The sequence below is a fragment of the Pteropus alecto genome, unplaced genomic scaffold (assembly GCF_000325575.1).
Source record: "Pteropus alecto unplaced genomic scaffold, ASM32557v1 scaffold433, whole genome shotgun sequence".
In the NCBI taxonomy this organism is placed as follows: Eukaryota; Metazoa; Chordata; class Mammalia; order Chiroptera; family Pteropodidae; genus Pteropus; species Pteropus alecto.
The window spans coordinates 805755-829718 of NW_006433953.1; the positions used below are offsets into that span (position 1 = coordinate 805755).

The window sequence follows — 23964 nt, forward strand, 5'->3', positions numbered from 1 at the left end:
GTGGGTCCACACCCATCTTTGATCTCTACCTGTGTCTTTTTGAATCATATGTTAGTTCAGCCAACACCAAAAATGGGGGCTCTTTCTCCAGAACTGCATATGGAAATGTAGGCATCTCTGAACACTCATTTCAACAATGTATCTGATTGGTATCTACATTTATAAACTGCTTTGGCTGCCATATCTCATCCAAACTGGGGTCTCATAACTGATCTCTGCCTTCATCACACCCCAATTAATCTACCCTCCACTTCGACTGTGAGACAGAGCTTTCTAAAGCTAAATCTGTCCATCTTACTCTTTATTTTATTACCTTCTAACAGCACACTAGTTGCCTACAGGATAAGTGCAGCCCAGAAGACCCTTCATGGTCTGGCCTTTCACTCCCTCATCTCTCATTTCTTCCTCTGTATGCTGTGTACTGCACCATGCTAAACTCCTTGTAGGTCTCAGGAGTGTAATGCTACTCACCACTGCACTCATATTTACATAGTTGCTATCTGGAATGTCCTCTCATTCTTGTCTACTTTTTGAACTCTTACCGATCCTGCAGGAAGTAGTTGCAAAATCCCTGCCTCTGGAAGCTGTTACTGTCTTTATAGGAAGTAGGTCATCCTTTTATTTTATTTATTTATTTATTTTGCAGCCTCATTAGACTGTGTATGTACTTCTGTTAATGCTACCAACTACACTGCACTGCATTTGTTTGGTTACCTCCCTGACTCCCTTCTCTAGACTGTGGCTCCTTGAGGGTAGGACCAAATTTTAGTTAATATGGCGTTCTCAGCACCTAATGTAATGCCTGGAACCTTGTAAATATTCAATAGATACTGGCTAAAAAAAAAGAAGAAATAAAATGAAAGCTCTTCTCTTTCTTTTGAAGGGGAAGAAGTTCCCCTCACCATGTGGCTGTACCTAGTGACTATCGTAGGCCTGTACTACCTTATGCATTGGTACAGGGAGAGGCAGATGGTGAGTCACCTCCAAGACAAGTACGTCTTCATCACGGGCTGTGACTCGGGTTTTGGGAAACTGCTGGCCAGGCAGCTAGACCTGCGAGGCCTGAGGGTGCTGGCTGCGTGTCTGATGGAGAAGGGGCCCGAGCAGCTGAGGGGCCTGATGTCAGACAGGCTGGAGACAGTGATCCTGGACATCGCTAAGACGGAGAGCATCACTGCAGCCATGTCGGGGATAGAGGTATGGAGAATTATTTTTCTTCTTTCATTACTTAGGCATGAAGATATTAAAGTCTTGTAAATCAATCAATCAATCTCCCAAGCTGGGCTTAAAAAGCTGGCTTTGTCATTTGAAGGACAGTTATGATCTTTTGCAGTGTTTCATTTCCTTAACAATATTTACATTGAAAAATGAGCCAAATAGATTTGAGGCCATTATCTGACCTTACAAGTGGAGTGTTTATAACCATACTTCTTTATGTTTGAAGAATTTTCAAGATATTCTTAAGAAACCAACTATTTTTCCCTTGGCTATCATTTAAAATACAGGCATTCCTTGAAGTCAGCCTTTGTTCCTCTTCTTTATAAAAATTTCTTTTTCATTTTAATTTTTTTCTAATTAATAGATTGTATTTCTTAGAGCAGTTATAGGTTTACAGAAAAATTAAACAGAAAATACAGAGTTCCCATATACAACCCTCACTTAGTTTTTCCTGTAATTAACATCTTGCATTTAATTACATGTGTGATACATTTATAACATTTGAAGAACTAATATTGATACATTATTATTAACTAAAGTTCATAGATTACATTAGGGTCCAGTTTGTATTGTATAGTTCTATGGGTTTTGCAAATGTAAAATATCATGTATCCACCATCATAGTACAATATGGATAGTTTCATTGCCCTAAAAATCCTGTGCACCACCTATTTATCGTCTCCTCCCCCACCCCAAACCCTGGCAACTAATGATCTTTTTTATTGTCTCTACAGTTTTGCCTTTTTCCAAATGTCATATAGTTGGAACCATATTGTATATAGCCTTTTAGGTTGGCCTGTTTAATTGAGGAACATGCATTTAAAGTACCTTATGTCTTTCTGTGACTTGATAGCTCATTTCTTTTTATCACTGAATCATATTCCATTGTATGTAACATTCCATTGTATGTATCTTTATCCATTCACCTGTTGAAAGATGTCTTGGTTGTTTTCAATTTTTGACAATTATAGATAAATCCTCTTCTGTAAGTTCCATTTTCTGTGGATATTATCCAAGTCCTCTTTGATCCTCTCTTCTCCCTTCTTCTCGTGTTATGATTCAATAGATCCTATTAATTAGACTTCCTAAATATCTCTTCTCCCTGGGAGTTGCAAACTAGTGATACAATTGTTTTCTTTAGGTTGCAGAATGTATAAGTTTTTAAAAATTTACTTTTAATTTGAAATTTACTTTAAAATTTACTTTAAAATATTACTTCCTATCTGAGGATATACCTCAGGCAGAGTCAGGAATTTTGGGTATTTATAACCTCTGTCCTGTGTATAGCAGTTTATTAATATTGCATTTTTATTGTTATTATTAATGTTATTATTTTTCCATCTGTTAGAGTGTGAGCTCCTTGAGGACATGGGCCTCTCTTATTCATTATTGTATTTCCAGTTTCTGACATATTGACTGGTACTTGTTAAGAGCCCAACGAATGCTGAATGGATGCCGTCTACTTATAGTTTTATCAATTACCTTTATGCCCTTGCTTTCTAAATTATCTCTTGTTCCTCATACCTGAATTTCCAACTACTCGCTGGATTTCTCATCTGGAAATTCTGCTGGTGCCTCAAACTCATGAAATCTAAAGGAAGAATCTTATCTTGCTAGCTCCTCTTCACCAAATCTGCTTTTCTTTTTGGTCCTTCTCTCAGAGTAGTATATTTCTAATCCTTTGGTTATAAAGACTTGTTACGTCAGAGACTTTCCATCCTTATACTTTCAATTTTTTCATATCATCATCTTTTATGTGGCTCTCTAATAAATAAATAGCATATAGCTAGAACAATTCATTCATTTACACTTACTTAATTATTGATACGTTCATTATTCCTACCATCTTATTTTGTGCTTTTAATTTGTCCTATTTTTCTTGTTTCTTTTCTCTTTTAAATTGATTGAATTTTTATTCTACCTTTTGATTACTAGATTGAAAGTTATATATTCTATTTCTTTAGTAGTTCTTCTAGAAATTTTACTGCACATTTTAATCTACCAAAGTATAAAATTAATAACTTTACTTTCTCTTGATCAATCCAAAGCCCTCAGACCACTTGAAATTCAATCAACCCCCTAACAGTTTTGCCATTGCTATTCTATTTTTTTATTACTCATTATTTTTATTTATTTTAGTTCTAATTTTTGGCTCTACAATATATAATCTTTGTTTAGATTTATCCCTCATTTGCCATTTTCTTTGTTCATCATTCCTTCTTGAATCTTCCTTCTAATACTGCTTTCCTTCTAATTGAATATAGTCCTTAGAATTTAGAAGTGGTGTTTGGGGCAAAATCTCTCTCTTTTTTTTTCTTTTCTCTTCTTTTCTCTTTTCTTCTTCTTCTCTCTCTCTCTTTCTTTCTTTTACATTTCTTAAAATGTCTTTATTTTGCCCTCATTATTGAAAGATATTTTTGCTAGATAAGCCTTTCTAACTTTATAATTATTTTCTCTCAGCACATTGAAGATATTTCATTTTCTTGTGGCTCTTGTTACTGTTGATAAGTCAGTTGTCAGTCTAATTGTGTTACCTGGTGTAAATAATGTCTTTTTTTTTCTGATTATTTAAGGATGTTCTCTTTCTTTGGTTTTACTAAAGCTTTATTTTAGTGTGTCTAGATGTGAAGTTCTTTATGTTGCTTGGAATTTATTTGGCTTCTTGAATCTATGGACTAGCGTCTTTTATGAATTCTGGAAAATTCTCGGCCCTTGTTACTTCAGATATTGCCTTTGTTCCATTTCCCTTCTTCTTTCTTTCTGCATCTAATTAGATACACGTTAGATGTTTTTACTTTATTATTCGGTCTCTTTCACATTTTTCATCTCTTCTTTTCGTTGTGCTGCATTCTGCATATTTTCCTTTTTCTATGTTTCAGCTTACTACTTTCTTTTTTCCACTATGTCTATCTGCTATAAAATCTGTCTATGAAATTTCAGTTGTTAAACCTTTAATGTATAGAAGTTTCGTTAGGTTCTTTTCTAAATCTACTTGATCAATTTTATAATATTTTGTATTTATTAACATTTTCTCTTTTTTAATATTTGCAAAACCTTTATCTAATAAAAAAGACTTGTATTCAGAACATAAAAGAACACATATCTTAATTGTGAGAAAAACAGACCAATTCAAAATGGACCAAAGGTTGAATAGACATGCTCTTTATTAATGTTTTCAATCCCTTCCTTTATTTTAAAGTTATATTTAGCATGCATATTTTATATTATGTGTCAATTCTGGTATCTAAAGTCTTTGTGGGTCTTTTTCTGCTGTCTTGTTTTGCTGGTTCTTGAAAATGATACTTTGTTTCCTTGTATATTTAGTGATTTGTGACAATGAACTGCTGTTTTTCTTAGTAACCCTCTGGTGATTCCTTGAGGCCTGACATAAAGATTTCTCCAGAGAAGATGTATGTTTGCTTCTGGCAGGTGCCAGGGGGAACTCGGAAGCCATGGCTACCTTAAACCTAATTCTTGGCTTGAGATTTTTTGGACCACCAAGATAGTGTGAATTTGGCTATAAACTCTCATGAGCTGTATTTTGTGGTGATTAATTCCCCCTCTCTCCAACACCACAGTTCAAGACAGACAGTTTTACTTTAAGTCCTTTGGAAAGACTTTCTATCTCACCCTTAAACTGGTAGTGTAGCCATTTAGGATCCCTGTTTAATGAAGAAAGTGTTTTTTATTAGACTCCCTTCCTGAGATAGATACTAGACTTATGTTTTTTGAGGCTGTAAATACTGAAGTTCAAGTGCACACTGGTTGGCAAATTTCCTCAAATCAAAAGCCAGCATCAGTGTTCTGTTTATTCTCTCTGGATTCCTGTCTTACTTTTTTGTTCTGAACTTTCTTATTAACCAATAGATATATTTTGTAAGATTAAAAAATATATTTTGTGTAGCATTTTTAGTTGTTTTTAGTGGGAAGATTGATCAAGCTAAATAGTCTGTCATTTTTGTCTGAAATTGAACTCCTGCTTTGATTTTTGTTTTAGGACTCTGGGGCTTGGTCAGCAACGCAGGCATTTTTACCTCATTTGGCTATAGTGAGTGGGTGAAGATGGAGACCTCTGTGAATGTCCTTAAAGTGAACCTCATTGGTTTGATGGAGGTGACTTTGAGCATGCTTCCCTTGCTCAAAGTCACCTCTCCCTTGGTGAGGAGAGCACAGGGGAGGATTGTCAATTTCTCCTGCGTTCAGGGAAGAATTGCTTTCTATGGAGCAGCCTACTGTATCTCCAAGTATGGAGTAGAAGTTTTTTCCGATGTTCTGAGGTAATGCTCTTAAGTTAAAATAAAAACAACTATTGAGCACTTAAATATGTGTTAGATGTTGTGCTAATTGTTTTTACCTATGTTATCTTATTTTATCACTCCCTAAATCTTGATATGTAGATATTATTACTAGTCTGTTTTATATAGGGAACCAAGGCTCAGACTTCAGTATCTTCTCAAAGTTCACCTGTCACAACCAGGATTTGGCAGATCTGTGTTTTGACCCCAGGTCTTTGTTTCCTGCCACCACATCACACTTTTCAAGATTTATTCTTGATAAAATTTCATTTCTGAAGAGAGGGTGACTTTCTTTTCTCCTTAAAGTGAACCTATCCTTATCTCTCCATGGTGACTCTTTCTTTCTTAGTATATTTCTAATTATAATGGTATAAAATATTGCTACAGAAACTAGCAGAGGCTGACCTTAGGGCAGATTCATTTGAAAATGAGCTGTGAATATTGTAGGCACCATGTATTAATTTCCTATGGCTGCTGTAATAAATTACCACACATAATTTATGGTTTATGATGACTTAAAATAATAAATATTTATTCTCTCACAGTTCTATAGGCCAGAAGTCTGAAATCAATATCACTGGGCCAAAATCAAGTTGTTGAAAGGGCCATGTTTCTTCTGAAGGCTTTAGGAGAGAGTCTATTACTTGCCTCTTCTAGCTTCTGGTGGCTGACAGCATTTCTTTGCCTTTGGCCACATCACTCCAATCTCTACCTTCATGGTCACATTGCCTTCTCTTCTTCTGTTGGTCTTCAATCTGCTTCTGCCTCTCTTATAAGGATAGTTGTGATTACAGTTAGGGTGCACCCAGATAATCTGGCACAGTCTCTCTATCTCAAGACCTTACCTCAGTCATACCTGCAAAGTCTTTGCCATACAAGGTAACATTTACAGATTGCAGGGATTACGACCTGATATCTTTGGGGGCCATTATTTAACCTACCACACTCCATGACTGGTATATATTATTATAGTGTACATATTTCATTACCTGCCTAGGAAGAGACTAAAGAAACAACTGAGGACAAGAGTTTTTACCATGAACAGTTACCTCTCCTGTCTTCCTGCCTACCTAGTGTCCTGTCTCCCTGCATGGGGCTGCTGCCTGCTGATCTACCACCACTCACAACTGGTATCTTAGACTCCTTGAGTCATTCCCAGACCAAGAGCGAATTTATGTCCTTTTCACATTCAAATCACTACTTAATGTCTTTAGAAAATTTCAGTTTGCCTTAATTTTGCTAATGATAAACAGGGAAAGGAAGTGTTGTCCTACATTTGAGTTGGAATTTTAAAGGGGAATGGAGATGTTGTGTGATGGGAATCAGAGTGAGAAAGCTACAAAGGGAAGTGAAATTTAGAGGGCAGAGGCACCCCTGGCTTGCATAGCCCCTCTTCCAGAGCGTATACAAGCACTTGGAGAATCTTTTTCTGAAGCTCTAACTTGGAAGGTTTTAGGTTTGGGTTTGATAAAGGAGGGTTTTCCTTTAGAATAGTGGTTCTTAACCTTTAGTGTGTCTCAGAGCCACCTGGAGGGTTTGTTCAAACAGATTGTTGGGACTCACCGCCAGAGTTGCTGATTTAATAAGCCTGGATGGACTAGGGCCCAATAATTTGCTCTTCTAACAAGTTTCCAGATGCTGATGATGCTATTGATTTGGAGTTCACACTTTGCAAACCACTCACTACTTTAGAGGGTCATGATGCTTTGTGTTTTACCTTCTAGTGGACCATCGTTTCAAACATTTCTCCTTGGCATTAGCTTGGGTTTCATCTTCTCCAGCAAGACTGCTTAAACCTATAGGTTAGAGAGCACCCGTCATCACCGTCCCCAGACTACCTAGATATATCTCTACCGTGGTACACAATATCACCTTACTTCACTTGGTGAAGGCAGCACTTAGCCCAGTGCCTGGTACATACTCAGCCCCTGATAAGTATTTTTGGAACTATTTGTTGGACTAATTTGAATATTTTGGAATGACCAATAACTTGTAATTTTAATGCCCACATCATATTCTATTAATAGTCTCTTATAGTCTTAGAACACACTATAATTTTTCACAGGTCCATGCTTTTGTGTGTGTAATTCCCACTGTTTGATATTCTTCTCTTTCCATTTTTTCACTCGGAAATTTCCTCCTTAACAGTATAGTCTCAACTAAACATTTTCTCCTCATTGAAGTCTTTCCTGACTCCCTCAGAAAATTTATCTGCATCCTCCTTTCTACTTATGTAGCCCTTTGAATACCTCTCCTTTATAATTCTTTTGAATTGTACTGCAATTATTTACTTATTTGTTGAACTCACCAATTGTGAGCTTTCTGAGACGAGGAACTGAGTCTTAATTTTCTGATATTGCCCATGTAAAACACTTAGCATAGGAGCTGCCATAAAAATGCTAATTTTCTTTATTATTCTTTGTATTTTTCATGCCTCTAGTGTCTAGTACATGGTAGGTACTTAATAACTCTATCAAAACAGTAGATGTAGACTTGAATGGTTATGGTAGTTTGTATAATCATGTCCCAATGTTGGAACTAGGGATGTTTAAAATTATAATTTTTTCCTCTCTATTTTATTATCCTTGAAAATATTCAGTAAAGATGTTTTTGTAAACTGTTTTGTTTTGTTTTGTTTGTTCTTCACTGAGAGCATTGAAATTGTGGTGTTCTTCAATCAAAGGAGTTAACTTGAGGTGTTTTTTTTTCGGGCGTGAACTTCAACATTTTGGAGTGAAGATCAGCATAATTGAAGCCGGCTTCTTCAGAACTGGAATGGCAGACACTCAGGCACTCTTAAAAATAGCAAGGCAAATCTGCGATGAAGACCCTATGCATATTAAGGAGACCTATAGACAGAAGCTTTTTGATAAGTGTAAGCTTTTCTTTTGATAGAATGATGGACAACCTTGCTTGAGAAGGGGAAAAGAGGGTTGATGGAAAATGATTGGCAGATCCTTTGACAACAAAGCTTCTTAAGCAAAGCTTTCTCAGTGCAGGTGTGGTTTGGGAAGATTCCAGTGCCTTCATGGATGGCTTGTTGATGGCTAGCTAAGGAACTACAGTTCCCAGTATGCCGGGGGCCAGCCATTGTCCTAAGTTCTTCCCCACCTAAAGTTTTAAACTGTATATTAAGGAATTTTTTACCCTTCATGGGTATATGTAGTTTGATAATAGAAATCAATAGGAAAATAGAATTTACTAAGTGCCTATATGTAAAAGGAGGGAAATATGTATTTCATGGTATAAAAGTAGTTGAAATTGTCCATATTTGTCTATGGATTAGAATAATCTAGATCAGTGCTATCCAACAGAAATGTAATGAGAGCTGCATATGTAATCTTAAATAGTTTAGCAGCCACTTGTAAAAAAGGAAAAGAAGGTGAAATGAATTTTAAGAAAATATTTTATTTAAGACAATGTATTCAAAATACTATCCTTTCAACATTTATTATCAATCTAAAAGTTATTAATAAGATATTTTCTATTCTTTGAAAATTGGTGTGTATTTTATACTTACAGCACATCTCAACTTGGACCTTATGTTTTCATAGAAAATACTTTAAATTAATAAATTTATAGTTACCAACAGCATTTTTCATAATAGCCCCAAAGTGGAAACAACTCAAATGTCTATCAACTGATGAATAGATAAACAAAATGTGGTATAGCCATACAATGGAACATTATCTTGCAATAAAAAGGAATGGAGTACTGGTACATGCTACATATGAATAAACCTTCAAAACATTTTGCTTGGTAAAAGAAACCAGTCACAAAAGACCACAATGTATGATTCTATTTATATGAAATGTCCAGAAAAGGCAATCTATAGAAACAGAAAGTAGATTAGTGTTTGCCTAGGGCTAGGTTGGTTGACAAGAAAGGGAAGTGACTGCTAATGGGTATGGGGTTTTTTGGGGGGATGGTAAAACTTTACTAAACTTAGTTTGTGGTGATGGTTGCATAACTCTGAATATACTAAAGATCATTGATTTTTGCACTTTAAGTAGCTGAATTATATGGTACATGAATTATATCTCAATAAAGATGTTAAAAAAATTCCAACTGAATAAAGTAGATTCACATACCTATGTTGCTCCAAAGATACTTAAAAGTTTTCCAATAACAATATTGAGTTTTAAATTTTAAATTAATTAAGATTTTAAAATTCACTTTCAGTCACACTAGCCATATATTTAAGTGCTCAATAGCTACATTTGGGAAGTGGCTACCATACTGGGAAGCACAGATCTGATTGGCTTAATCCTTGTAGAAATTAGATGTATTTAGATTTATGTGATTGCATGCAAGATAATCTGAAAAGAAAAATACAAGGAGTAAGATTGCTGACCACCGTTTCTTTTTTTGTATACAGATTGCAATAATATCCAAACACTGCTGTCGACTGGTAACACAAACCTGAACCTGGTCACTGGCTGCATGGAACATGCTCTGGCATCTGTGTATCCCTGCACTCGATATTTAGCTGGAGGCCATGCTCAATTTTATTCCATCCCTCTCTCTTATTTACCTACGTCACTGGCAGACTATATATTGACCAGCTCTTGGCCCAAATCAGCCCAGGCAGTCTAAAGAAAACTAGTTTGGCGGCTCTTGAAGTGAAGAAGATGGAAGTCTGAAATTGATTGTTAGTGTTTCAGTAATCCTTATTTAGAACTAGACTTTCTATAACAGTAAGCTTTAATGCCTAAATTAATTTATCTGGTGTCATCTTAGAACTAACCAGTTTATATGTCAGTTAACCAAAACTTACTCCTTTAGGCGATGAATCTTTATTATCTTAACTATTTTTTTTTTTTTAGGTGAGGCAACCCTTGGTTGACCTCACAGATTGCAAGGGCTTTGTCAGCTTACAATTCCTTATTTTTTTATTTTTTACACCTACAGCACCTAGTATTCTAGGTGGTGTCCCATCCAAGTACTAACCAGGCCTGACCCTGCTTAGCTTCTGAGATCAGATGAGATTGGGCTTGTTCAGGGTGGCATAGCCGTAGGCATTTTAACCATTTTTTGATGAGACTGTTTCCCAAATGCATCATCCTTCCTTGCTCTATTAAACAGATAGGCTTAAAACAATTTAACTTGTTTTGATGTTCTTCATGTAAGTGGATAGTGGTTCTGTGCTGTGATAACCTATTACTCAGGAACTACTGAGAAATATGTAGGTGTGTTTATCCTTACTTAAATTGGTCTTTTGATAAATATTTCATCTTGCTTTCTCATCCCTGTTTGCCAGCTATTTTTGAATATACTTCTTCCTTAAAAAGAAATGATTTTAATTTTTTAAATCAAAATAATATACATATATAGTTAAAAATTCAGTTAACACTCAAAAGCTTAAAAGTGTAAAACAGTTCCCCACCTTTCATTGCTGCTCCTCAGAGGCAAATGATTTTAACTTTTAGCTATTTCTTCTGGTATTTACCTCTGTATTTCTAAATAATATACTGTTATTTCTTGATTGACTTCCTGTTAGGGCAAATGAGAATTTAGCTTTTTATACCACTTTCATGACCATTTCCTGTATCCCTATAATTCTAATATTTTTTTATCACATTTTCAGTTAAATTAATAGAGTTTGCATTATTAAGTATGAATATTATTATACTGTTTAGTCGAATTTTTTTTGTTTTATTACCAATGTTTTCCCTTGGAGTTAATTACTGCCTTGCTTTTTTACTTGCAAAGTTTTTTATTTGCTTTAATTTTTTTTTAGTTTTTCTCTCAGATGTCTCACTATCAATATTTTCTAGATACTTAAATAGATCATAACATTATTCATTCCATTTCAACAGGATCAGGCTTCGATTTAGTTGTCATTTCCCTTATTTAATCTATAATAGTTTCTTAACCTTTTAAAATCTTTTATGATTCTGATATTTTTGAAGAGTTTTGGCCAGGTATTTTGTAAAATGTCTCCCAGTTTGGATTGTATAATCTATTCTCATGATCAGAACCAGGTTATGAATTTTGGCAGATATGCCACAGAAGTGATTGTATCCCTTAGTGCATCATATCAGTAGGCACAGATGTCAGTTTATACCGTTATTGTTGATGGTATGTTTGAATGCTTGATTAAAGTAGAGTCCGCCAAGCTTCTCCATTGTAAGGGTAATTTTTTTTCCTTAACAATAAGTAATTTGTGAGGATATTTTGAGATTATATAAATGTCCTGTTCTCATCAAACTTTTACCTACTAATTTTATAATGATTAATGATTCTTTTTAAAATCAGTTATTACTATGATTGTTGCAAATTTTTAACTCCATCATTCCATCTACATTTACAGATTGAAATTTTCATCTTTTTAAAAATTTACTATAAGAATAAACTCATAGATTCTTGTTTTATTATAAATGATTTCTGTCTGCATGTGTTTCATATTTTTAAAATTCCTATACCCACACCACTATACTAAAAATCAAATCTATTAGTTGGAGTTCAGTATTTACTTGTGGTTCTTTTTGTCTTTCAAATTAAAACATATAGACAATCAAAGTATTTCTTGTAAATATTAGTTTTTTGTTTTTCCAATTCAGTGTATTTTTATTATTCATTTGAAATATAGTTTGTTTTATTTTTTTTCCTGTTAGTATTTAATTTGGCTTTCTCTCCCCCTGCATGCTAGTTGATTTAATGTTATTTTTAAATACATAAAACATTAACATGGTTCTTAAGTCAAACCTGGATTATTTTGAAGCAAATCTCATATACCATACAGGAACTGTAATTTAAAAAATGTTACCATTTGCAAGCACAAAAATATAATGTACTTAGGAATAAATCAAACAAAAGATGCACAATATCTTCACATAGAAGATTATAAAATTTTATTGTTTGACATTAAAGAAGGCCTAAGTAAATTTAAAAATTATAATATTCATTAACAGGGAATATCAAGATGAGAAAAAGATATATCAATTTCTCCCCAAATAATTTATAAATTCAATGTTATTCTAATCCAAACAAAATCACAACTGTATTTTATTAAATTGAGAAGCTGGTTTTCAGATTTACTTGGAAGAGAAAAAGGACATACATAGTAAAGAGAATTTTGAAGAACAGGATAAGGGAAACTTTAATCCCCAAGTGTTAAAACTTACTATAAAATTGTAAAAATATAAACAAATAGATGCAAAGCAAAGATAGACAAATAGATGAAAGAATAGAGTGATAGAAATTTGACATAACAGAGGTATTACAATGAGGTAGTGGGGAAATGATCCAATAATCATGATAGGACCATTATTATTTTTTTATGTGTTTAGAGAATAATAAAATTTGATACCTACCTCATCCTACACACAAAAATGAATTCCAGAGGAACAAATACTTAAGTGTGAAAAGTAAAACTTTAAAACTAGAAAAATCAAACACCGAGAACATTTTTACACCTGGGATCGAGAAGGCTAAACAATACACACAACAACACAAGAAGAGTAGTAAGTCTAACTACTATAAAATCGAGAACTTCTCAACATGAAATACACCTTGCATAAGTCAAAAGACAAGCTGCCAATTGTGAAATGTTTGCATCATAGGTAAACACAAAATGTTTTTTTAATTAAAAATTTTATTTTTTCAGTTTTGAGAAATAATTGACATACATTACTGTATAAGTTTAAGGTGTACAGCATCATGATTTGATTTACATATATTGTGAAATAATTATCACAATAAGTTCACCTAACATCCATCTTCTCATATACATACCATGAAAAGAAAAAAATTTCTCCTTGTGATAAGAACTGTAAGGATCTACTCTCAACACCTTTCCTTCATATCATACAGCAGTATGAACTGTAGTTATGTTGCATAACACATTTCTAGTACTCCATCCATCCTCTTCTCTGATGGTTAACATGAATAAGGTTAAGCTGCATGTGTCAACATGGATAAATTTTAAGAATAAAATGAACGAAAAAAGTTTCAGCAAATATGAATGGTGATATGCTATCTTTTGTTTAAAATGTTAAAACTTGCAGAAAGTGCTATATTTTGTTTATAGGTATATATAGTAAAAGTACCAAAGTGTTTATATTTAAACACTTTATGAGAGTGATAAGCACTGAATTCCTGTTGGTAGTTACCTTTGGGGTTTGAGGAAGGACATATTGGAGGTGTCGATTGAAGTAATACTGTATTTCTTAAGTTGAGTTTTAGATACATAGGTGTAGGTGTTAAATAATATTCTCTGTACTATTTTATAGGACTAAAATATCTAATAACAAAAATAAAATGTAAAGAATTTCATCTGTGTATCAAACTATAGGAACTATCTCTGTATATACCTATTACTTATGCTTTTTGTAAACAGTCAAAAAGCATTTGTTGACTGTAAAAGACAAACCATGTTTTTTCAATAGGTAGTAGTACTTTGAATCTGCTTTTCTATGTCTCATTTTGTGGAATGAGTGGATGTAAACTATTTCCTACTACCAATACAACAAATTGGATAGCAAATATGAACATGGCAAAATATATTAAATTTCTATTTTTACTTTCAAGACAAATTGTTTATTTTAAACTCTTGTCAAGGAAGGATGGGAACAAGTGCAGAGAGGTGGACAGGCACAGCTTAAATAGAAAATTCGATGAGATATTTTGAAGATTTTTCAAACATGAGAAAATGTTAAAGGTATGTTAATTGGAAAAAGAAAACACATATAAAATGGTATGTAATCCCAAATATAGAGTGACCAAATAATTTATTGTAGAAACATTTTGGGGAATGAAAAGCAGTGCTGAAATACTTAAAATTATATAATTTTTGAAATACTTATTAAATTAGTTTTTAATTTATCAGAATACATATAATAAATAGTTCTACTCAAATCTATTTTCAGAAATAAGATTCCTTGGAGCTCCAGTGGCGCAATCAGTTTTCGTGCGGTACCTACACAAAAGTAAGATTCTTTAAAGATAGTAACAGATTTGTGAGCATTAAATCATAAAATCTTTATATTCCTTATTTCAACATTAAAATAGCCTAACCAGAATCCTCCCCTCCCCTCCCCACCAGGGTGGTTCACTCTGCTGGGAAGCTCACATTCTAGCAGGGGGAGACAGACTTGTAAATGATCTACAATATCTACACTGTGTATGTTACCGTACCAACCACCATGTAGAAGAAAAAGAATTGTTAGAGTCATTTCTCCTAAAAGGCTAAAAATTCAAAACAACAAATCTAGTTCTGCAGCTAAATGTCATACTGTACCGTTGTATATGCTATCATTTCATTTGTGTCATTTCCTCCACCTCCAGATTAGTCTCTCATAAAGCACTTCAAGAGTACCAAAATTAATCATAATTTTCTCTATGATTTTTTTGGCATTAACCAATAGGTAGCTGCCACAGCAGATGTTCCAATTGTAAATTTTTTCAAGTTATTATTTTTATGAGATAAATTGCAAATCTTTTTTATTTATTTTTTATTAAAATTATTGGGGTGACTTTGATTAATAAAATCATACAGATTTCAAGTGTACAATTTAATAATACATCATCTGTATATTGCATTGTGTGTACACCACCCAAAGTTAAATTTCCTTCTGTCACCGTACATTTGACCCCCTTTACCGCATCCACCTCCACTCTCCCCACTTCCCTCTAACTACTAATCTGCTACGTGTCCGTGTGTCTCTGTTTGTTTGTCATGTTTGTTTGTTGCACATCTACCTCCCCTCTCCCCACTTCCCTCTAACTACTAATCGGCTACGTGTCCATGTGTCTCTGTTTGTTTGTCATGTTTGTTTGTTGCTTTCAGTTTTATATCCCACGTGTGAGTGAAATCGTATGGTTTTCAACGTTTTTTATCTGACTTATTTCTCTTAGCCTAATAATCTCAAGATCCATCCATGTTGTCACAAATAGCAGTATTTCATCTTTTCTTATGGCTGAGTAATATTCTATTGTATATATGTATCACATATTCTTTATTCAATCGTCTATCAAAGGATGCTTCAATTGTTTCCATGTCTTGGCTACCATGAGTAATGCTGCTATGAACATCGGGATGAACATATCTTTTTAGATAAATGTTTTCAGGTGTTTTGATAAATACCCAGAAGAGAGATTGCTGGGTCATATGGTAATTCTATTCTTAATTTTTTGAGGAACCTCCACACTGTTTTCCATAGTGGCTGTACCAATTTACATTCCCATTAGCAGTGTATGTGGGTTCCTTTTTCTCCACAACTTCTCCAACACTTGTTATCTAGAATCCTTATTTTTATACTTATTCATGTCCTTTAGTATATTCCTTCCCTAGCCTGTATCCTCAACCTCTTGACCACTGGCTCTTCCTCTCCCAAGCCTAGATACACTTCCATCTGCCATCTCGAAAAGACTCCCTTTGTACCCTAGTATCCCTTTCTAGATACTGCCCTGTCTTGCTCTTCCCTTTGAATTCAAAATCTCCAAAAAGAGTTTACACTATTCTTTTCACTTTTTCACTCTCATGCCCTCTTCAACCTTTTGCAATTTAGCTCTTTTCTTTGCCAGCACCACAACAGCTCTTGTAACCTCCAGATTAGAAAATTCATGGATGCTAGTCAGTTTTGATCTCAGTTGACATTGCTATAGTATTTGCCTTCTGCCTGTTTCCCTTTCTTGAAAAACTTCTCTGTAATACCATACCTTAAGTCTCCTCTCAGGAAGAAGTTTCCTCTGTGTGTCCCCAGGCAACTTTGTAAACTTCTTTATGGAGTTAGAAACTGAACTTCTATTTCTCTGCAATTTAATTTTATGAGGAAGAGTGATACATTTTGTTATAGCAGACAAGTTCTTCAGTTCTGCTAGTCTGAGGACACACTTCTTATGTATTATAGTCCCTTCTCATTAACTATAGAAGCCTGAAATGAGAATATATCATGTACAGCATAGTTTTCCTAAACTTTAACAGCCTTTCTTTTAAAAGATGTTTCTAGATGGCTTGTATCATGCCAACAGCCCAAGTTATATAAGTTTAAAAGGCACATGGAAAGCTGGGATAAAGGAAGTACAGGATGTAATGATTTTGAAATCATGAGTTGCAGAAGTAAAGCTGGATGCACCTTCGCCCATCTTATTCAATGTCTAGGTGTACATTTATAATAGTGCCATTGTTTATCTTCGGCAGTCGGTCTCAAGGGGACTGCAGGGGATATCAAAAGAGATGATTGTTCCTTGAACATAATAATTGCTTAATAAATATTCATTGAATGAGAAAGCAGAGACAGACACTTCAGAGCTTTGCAGATATGAAGAGTTGTTCATTGCAGTGTGCTGCAGTGTTTTGGCGTGGGTGGAAGTGGTAATAAGATGGTGGTTTTATGTGGAGCATACAGGACACAGAGGCAATTGGATGGAAAATAGTGCCATGAAAAACTTCTGATGTGATATATAACATCACATTACATAACATCTTATATAACAAAGTTACCGAGAGCTGAGGTCTCTTTAGCCTTGACCCAAGGGAATCTGGTGTCCTCTAAACTTTTCTTATATTCCTTTTGCTTTTATGTTTCAAATTGGCTTCTATTTAACACAACTGTGCTCTTTTGAGCTAGGCACTATACCACAGAGGTAAGGAAGCAGGACCTCTGCTTTTGGAGAGCACACTGTTTAGACTATAGCAATCAACTACCACCCAATGTGGTGTGACAATGGCTAGTACTGGGACAATGGAGCTCAGAGAAAGGAGCAGTTACTTGGAGGAAAGGTGAGAGGAAAGGAAAGAATTTAAGGGAAGGTTTCTCAGAGAACATAACAGGTGAGACAAGCCATGAAAGTGAAGCAGAAATTTGCTGCCAAAGAAACTGTGTGTGCATGTGTGTGAGTTTCAAAGAGAAAGGTCTTGCAAACAGTAACTGACAAAGCATGAAGTGAGCAGTGAATCAAATACTACCTTGTGAAAGATTGTTTTCAAGAACTGGAAATCAGGAGTTATGCTGTCACTCTCCTGAAGGTTCTTCAGGCTGGTCTTTTACTGAGGGGTTTAGGAGAAAATAAATGAGAATGGAAGCTCCACGTGGAAAGGGGAGTGGGGAAGAGAAATTTCTGCTTTTGAGACGGGGAGGCCACCTCCTTCTGTGGAGTCAGTTGGGTCGAATAAGCAGGGGCCAGCTGCTAATACTTAGCTAAGTTCCCCCAGGGACACCTGCCCTAGGGAAAATAGTCAACAAGGATCTACTTACAAAGGGCTGAAGGACTTTTCCTTTGGCTCCACAGGTACAGTCAGGCTCAAAAGTGCCTGTATAAACTTTTCAACATTATAATGCTAAAAATCACACTCAGGGGTGAAGATTTAACATGCTACTGAGACATGCTAATGCCACACATGAAGAGACCTCTAGCCACACTGCTCATGTGCCAAGAAACCTCCCCTTTTACATGTCTAGACATAGCTTTTCCCCAGCTTAACACCCTTAAAAACCCTCACCCCAGCTTCCCTTGGGGAACCACCTGTTTCTTCTTTTTCACAGCGTTGGTTCCTTTGTGCACAGAGCTTAATAAAACTTTCTCTTTGTCTACCTTGCTGTCTGATGACCTCTCTTGATTTCCATCTTGGGAGATCGCAAGAACCCAGGGAGCCAGTGACATTTCCATTTGAAAGAATAGAAAATGACAAATAATAGATGACAGAGAGAATAGAGGAGGCCAAAGTCCATATCATCCTTTTAAAAGTTAGCTAGTACTTGCTGAGCCCCCTTACTCTTTGGCATTGTACAAGGACTAAAGCTTGTTTAAACATGAGTGAAAACGCATATAAAGCCCCTAGTGTTTAATATATAGGATATACGAAAAAAGACTTGTTTATATTGATTAATCCAGATGGAGGGGTCTCCTGTGCTCTAGCTCTGGTAGCCATGTCTGGTTTTGCCCCACATAAACCCAAAAGCAGAACTCAGAACATCTCCAATTTTCTTCTTAAGGATCCACTTACATAACAGTAGTAGTGGATAATATAGCTTTTACAGAGGATTTTGTCTGGGAGAAGCCAGAGGTGTTTATATACCTCAAAGCAAGACATTTAAAATCAATAATTGAGTGATTTCATCCCCCCAAACTCTCCTTTGCCACCATCATCAAAGGGGCTTCTCTCCTGGATACTCTTCCACCTGCACCCGGCCTCTTGACTTCTTCCCATTGCTCTGGGATTTTTCCCCTGAGAACATCAAATTCTTCATCATGCAGATTGATTTAGCTTGGTCCCACTTCCTGTCGCAGCTATGCAAACCATGTCTCTCTTGGTGCTCAGCAAACAAAGAGTCCTTCAGTACCCAGATCTGATCTCCTTATGCGGTCATATGTCCTATTTTTGCCCAGTTTACTCCTATTGTTGCAGCATAATTATTAATACTCCCCTTCACAAACAAATTGGTTTGGATGATAAATTATATGTTCCAAGTGGTAGATAACTTTTCTGCCTTATGTATATAGTTCTTTAGACTCTACTTGGTTTCTCAAATGAGATTTATGGCTCTTTTAGATAAGGGATACAATCTTCTATATGCATATGTTATTTTTCTTGGTAGCTGTTCAATAGGTACCTGTTAAATTGGACTACATGAGTCGAAGTGCATGAGCAGGTCCATGCAGGTGTGTGTGTGTGTGTGGGCAGGATAGGATCTTCCCTAAAGAGAATGTTCATGGTTGGAAACCCTGGTGGGAAATCAAGTTGAATGAAAAAGAACAGGGCCTGTAAAGAGCAGGAGCTGCATGAAGATTAAACGAGATTGTATGTGTACACACTTGTGTTGCACAAATATAGAAAGATCCAAGTACAGTGGCATGTAGTAGGTATTCAATGAATGTTAGTTTTATCCTCTCATATTTGTATCTCACTATTTTTCCAGCTTTATCAAGTTATGATTGACATATAAAATTATAAGATAGCTAAAGTATACATTATGATGATTTAACATATCTCACTAGTTTTTTCATGTGATTTTACAGTTGCCTAATATTGGGCAGTTTTTATAATGCTGGTGAAAACATTGTCTAATTTTGAGTCTCAACATCCCTGTGAAGTGTGTTTTATTATTAACCCTATTTTACAGAGGGGATAATAGGGTCTCAGGTAAAATCACTTTGTTTTCAAATTGTCAATAGCTAGATTCTTTAAAAACAATGTAAAATTTTGCATGAGCAGCGTTCATAGAAATGAAAATAAAAGAAAGCTAAGAAGCCAATCAACAAGAATTCAGTCACTTAACGAAGCAGACTGATTTTTCTACATTTCCCTCTAGTTCTTATCATTATACAAACATAATTTTGAGATTTTATAGTGTCAAAACAATGTTCTTTCTTCACTGAATAGTTTATCATTCTATATAACCTTTATATACTTTAACGATGTGTTATAATTCATAATTGATGTAACTTCTAGTAATTAGACATTTCAATTGTTTAAAATATATGATTGTAAATAATGTTTCAGTAAGCATTACTGGAACTATAGGTCTGCTGTTTTTTGTATTATTTTTTTGGGGGGGAGGTCAGAGAGCATAAACATCTATTTTCATGGTTCCACAGCAGGCAGTTTGAAAATAGAAAAAATCTTTTTTAAATTATAGCAAAGACACCTGAAGTCTCTGTAGACCCATTTCTTTTCTGTCCCATGATAGTTCCGTGCTCTTTTATCTAATGGGACCTTGATGCTTTTGTCTATGAACATGTATGAACATTTATATAACCTAACTATTAAGTATTTGCTTGTCATATTGGCTATAGCTTCTATGTTCAGAGAGGATATGTAATTGTGACCAAGATAGTTATGGTCTTTAATGTCAAATTAGTGGTGATAAGAAGAAGTAAGACCGGAGAAAGGGGACTCAGAAGGGTACAGGGACCTAAAGAAGAGGTAAAGATGGCCTGGAGTAAGGAGATCATAGAGGGAACAGTAATAATATCTTGCATTTGTATAGTATTTTCCAGTTTATAGAAAACATTAATAAATCTATTATCCTATTTTAAAATGGAGACAAATGATGAATTCTAGAGGCACTGTGAAGAAAGAATAAGTGGAACTTGGTGACCGATTATATTGTTAAATAACAAAAATTCAGCTGAGTAAATTTGAAGATTTAATTGGCTTTATTCAAGGAGTTAAAAATCAGGTAGCATCCGATCTAACAAAGAGAAAGAAACGCTCCTGGAGCTGTAGAAAAGGAAAAGTTTTTAAAGGTAGAGAGAGGGGGCAGAAAAAGGAAATTATTAACAAAGAATGCACTGTTTCAGTCAAGGTTGCCCTTCTAGGGGGAGCAAAAGGGGTCTATCAGCAGATTACCTCCTAGTGCTGATCAGGAAATTACAGATTAACTGGTTAAAATTACATTTCTGGAGAGGCTGAAACTGCAATGAGGTTGCTCAGTGTGTATACATAAAAACCAATTTCTTTGCTTCTGTTTCTTAAAACATAAATAATTTAGGGTTAGGCTAGAATATTAACTATCTGACAAAATTCAATAAGTCCAGCTAGGAAAACATCTAGCTCAACTTATATAACACTTAAAAAACACTGATGTCTTTTTACAAAGATGATGTGTTGATAAATGTATCAAAATAGATGTTTTCCATAGTCATGGGTCACGTTGCTCTGGGCAGAGATATCATCCTTTGAATTAAAGAGATGTCTTTATTTTTTAAAAGATATTTATTTACTTACTTATTTGAAGTATAGTTGGCATACACTATTAGTTTTAGGCGTACAACATATTATACATATATAGATTCAACATCTATATACCTTATGATGTGATCACCACAATAAGTCTAATAACCATCTATTACCACACAAAGTTATTACGATATCATTGACTATCTTTCCTTGCTACACATTGCATCCCCATGCCTTATTAATTTTATAACTGGACATTTGTATCTCTTATTCCCCTTCGCTTTTTTTTATTTCTCCACAACCCCATCCCCTCTGGCAATCATCAATTTGTTCTCTGTATCTATAAGTTTGTTTCTGTTTTGTTTTGTTTGTTTGTTTGTTTTGTTTTGTTTTTTGATTCCACATATACATGTAATCATGCGGTATTTGTCTTTCTCTCTGACTTATTTCACTTAGCATAATACTCTCTGACTTATTTCACTTAGCATAATACTCATGTCTCAAATGGCAAGTTTTTTTTTTCTTTTTTATGCCTGAGTAATATTCCATTGTATATATGTACCACCTCTTCTTTATCCATTCATCTATTGTTGGACACCTAAGCTGCTTCCATATCAGGGCTATTGTAAATAATGCTGCAATGAACATAGGGATGCATATATATTTTTGATTTAGTGTTTTCATTTCCTTTGAATAAAATACCCAGGAGTGGAATTGCTGCATCAAATGGTAGTTCTATGTTTAATTTTTTGAGGAAACTTCATACTGTTTTACATAGTGGTGCACCAATTTCCAACCCTACTAACAGTGTGCAAGGATTCCCTTTTTTCCACATCCTTGCCAGCACTCATCATTTGTTGATGTTTTGATTACAGCCATTCTGATAGGTGTGAGATGACATCTCACTGTGGTTTTGATTTTATTTCCTTGATGAGTAGTGATGTTGAGCATCTTTTCATATGTTTGTTGGCCATCTATATGTCCTCTCTGGATATTCAGCTGTTTTTTCCTAGGGTTTCTCAAGTGCAAGTCCTTTCTTGTGCTTTTGAGTCAATGCAGTGGTTGACTTAATCTTCGTAAGTCTCACGTTCCATCTGTGGCTCTGGGATATAAATTAAAAGGGTCAAAGGAAAAAAGTATCTCCCTACCCCCATTCCCACCCAAAAAAGCAAATATCTCCCAAAGAAGTGATTGTACTTTGGTACAGAGCCATTTGCACACAAACTGTTGACTTGCCTGTTCCAAGATACAGGCTGTTCTTCTAGGTTAGCCTTAGGCCTGCTTCCAGCTGCCTTCTCTTGGGAATTCAGAGGTCTTCCAGGGCCAACCAGTTCTGCTATCCATGACTTTCAATGGAGCCTGGTCCTGGCTCATATCAATTTCCAGAAACTGAACAGCATGACTTTTCATTAAATGTAAATAAGGATGAGTCAAAGAAACTTGTGCTGACTAAACCTTAAGATGACTGGGAGGTCAATAAATTCAAGACTACTTGAATTGACTACCACTTGGGACAGGCTTTTAAGAGAACTGTGATTATGTTTCTTTAACAAAATCAAAACTTGATGGAAACTCAGGGAACATTTTGCCTAACCTAGGTGATAAAATCAAAGTCATAATCTTTTTCTTGTTTAAATGAGATGAGAGAGTCTGGGAAAGATGAGAGTGAACTAGGAGAACATGGAGATCTGTATTTGGAACATGGGGAAATATACATAGCAATTAGAAAAAACAATATTGATTGTCACTATTTTAACTACGTCTTGTAAGTTGACTACTTTTTAGGGAAATAGAATTTCATCAAGACCATTGGATAATTTCCAGAAAAATAACTAATTTCCCCACATGAAAGCTTTTGATCATCAACTTCCATTTATGCTTTGATCAAATGCTATTTGGCTAATATATTGCAGTATTGGTTTAAGGTATTTGTCTTTTGGTATTGTGTTAATTATAAGGTTGATTTATTATAAGTAAACTAATCAAATGCTTCCCTGAAAATCTGAGGGAGAAACGTTGGAGAAGGGGTTCAAGTCATTTGTAGATAGTTGGCTGCACAAGTATTCTTCTTTTGTAGTGGAGAGCATGTGCTCGTGATGAACACAGCAGCTGCCAACATGACTCCACCATCAAAGAATATACTAAACCCCCAAACCCTTCACTTTAGCAGCGAGATAAATAATCAGGAAGTCAGGAGTACAGTGGAATATTATTCAGCATGAAAGTCAGTAATTTTGATGAAGTCCAATGGATCTATTTTTTTCTTTTGTTACCTGTACTTTTGGTGTCATATCCAAAAAGTCATTGCCAAATCTAATGTCATGAAGCCTTTCCCTCTATATTTTCTTCTAAGAGTTTTATAGTTTTAGTTCTTTAGGTCTTTGATTCATTTAGAGTTAATTTTTGTATATAGTATATGTAAGGTAAAAGTCAAACTTCATTTTTGCATGTGGCTATTTAGTTTTCCCAACACCATTTGTTGAAAAGACTGTCCTTTCCTCCATTAAATGGTGTTGGCACCTTCATCAAAAATCATTTGACCATATATGTAAGGGTTTATTTCTGCACAGAACACTCTACACTCTATTTTATTCCATTGGTGTAGGTGTCTATCTTTATGCCAGTACCAGATTGTGTTACCATAGCTTTGTAATAAGTTTTGAAATCAGGAAGTATGAGACCTTCAACTTTATTCTTTGTGAAGATTGTTTTGGTTATTCAGGCTCCCTTGAAATTCCAAATGAATTTTAGGATGAATTTTTTTTTATTTCTGTAAAAATCATCTTTGGGATTTTAATAGGGATCACATTGATACTGTAGATCTCT

General features: G+C 34.9%; 1 protein-coding gene and 1 pseudogene across 1 annotated transcript; one reads left to right on the plus strand and one right to left on the minus strand.

The window, feature by feature from the left end:
- The first annotated feature begins 903 nt into the window (after positions 1-903).
- On the plus strand, positions 904-10109 carry HSD17B6 (hydroxysteroid 17-beta dehydrogenase 6). Its single transcript, XM_006908922.2, is given in 5 exon segments — positions 904-1177; positions 1180-1197; positions 5216-5495; positions 8210-8388; positions 9892-10109. Coding segments are annotated over 5 exon segments (969 nt in total).
- A 306-nt stretch (positions 10110-10415) lies between these two features.
- LOC112477446 lies at positions 10416-10533 on the minus strand (annotated as a pseudogene).
- Between the last annotated feature and the right edge of the window lie 13431 nt (positions 10534-23964).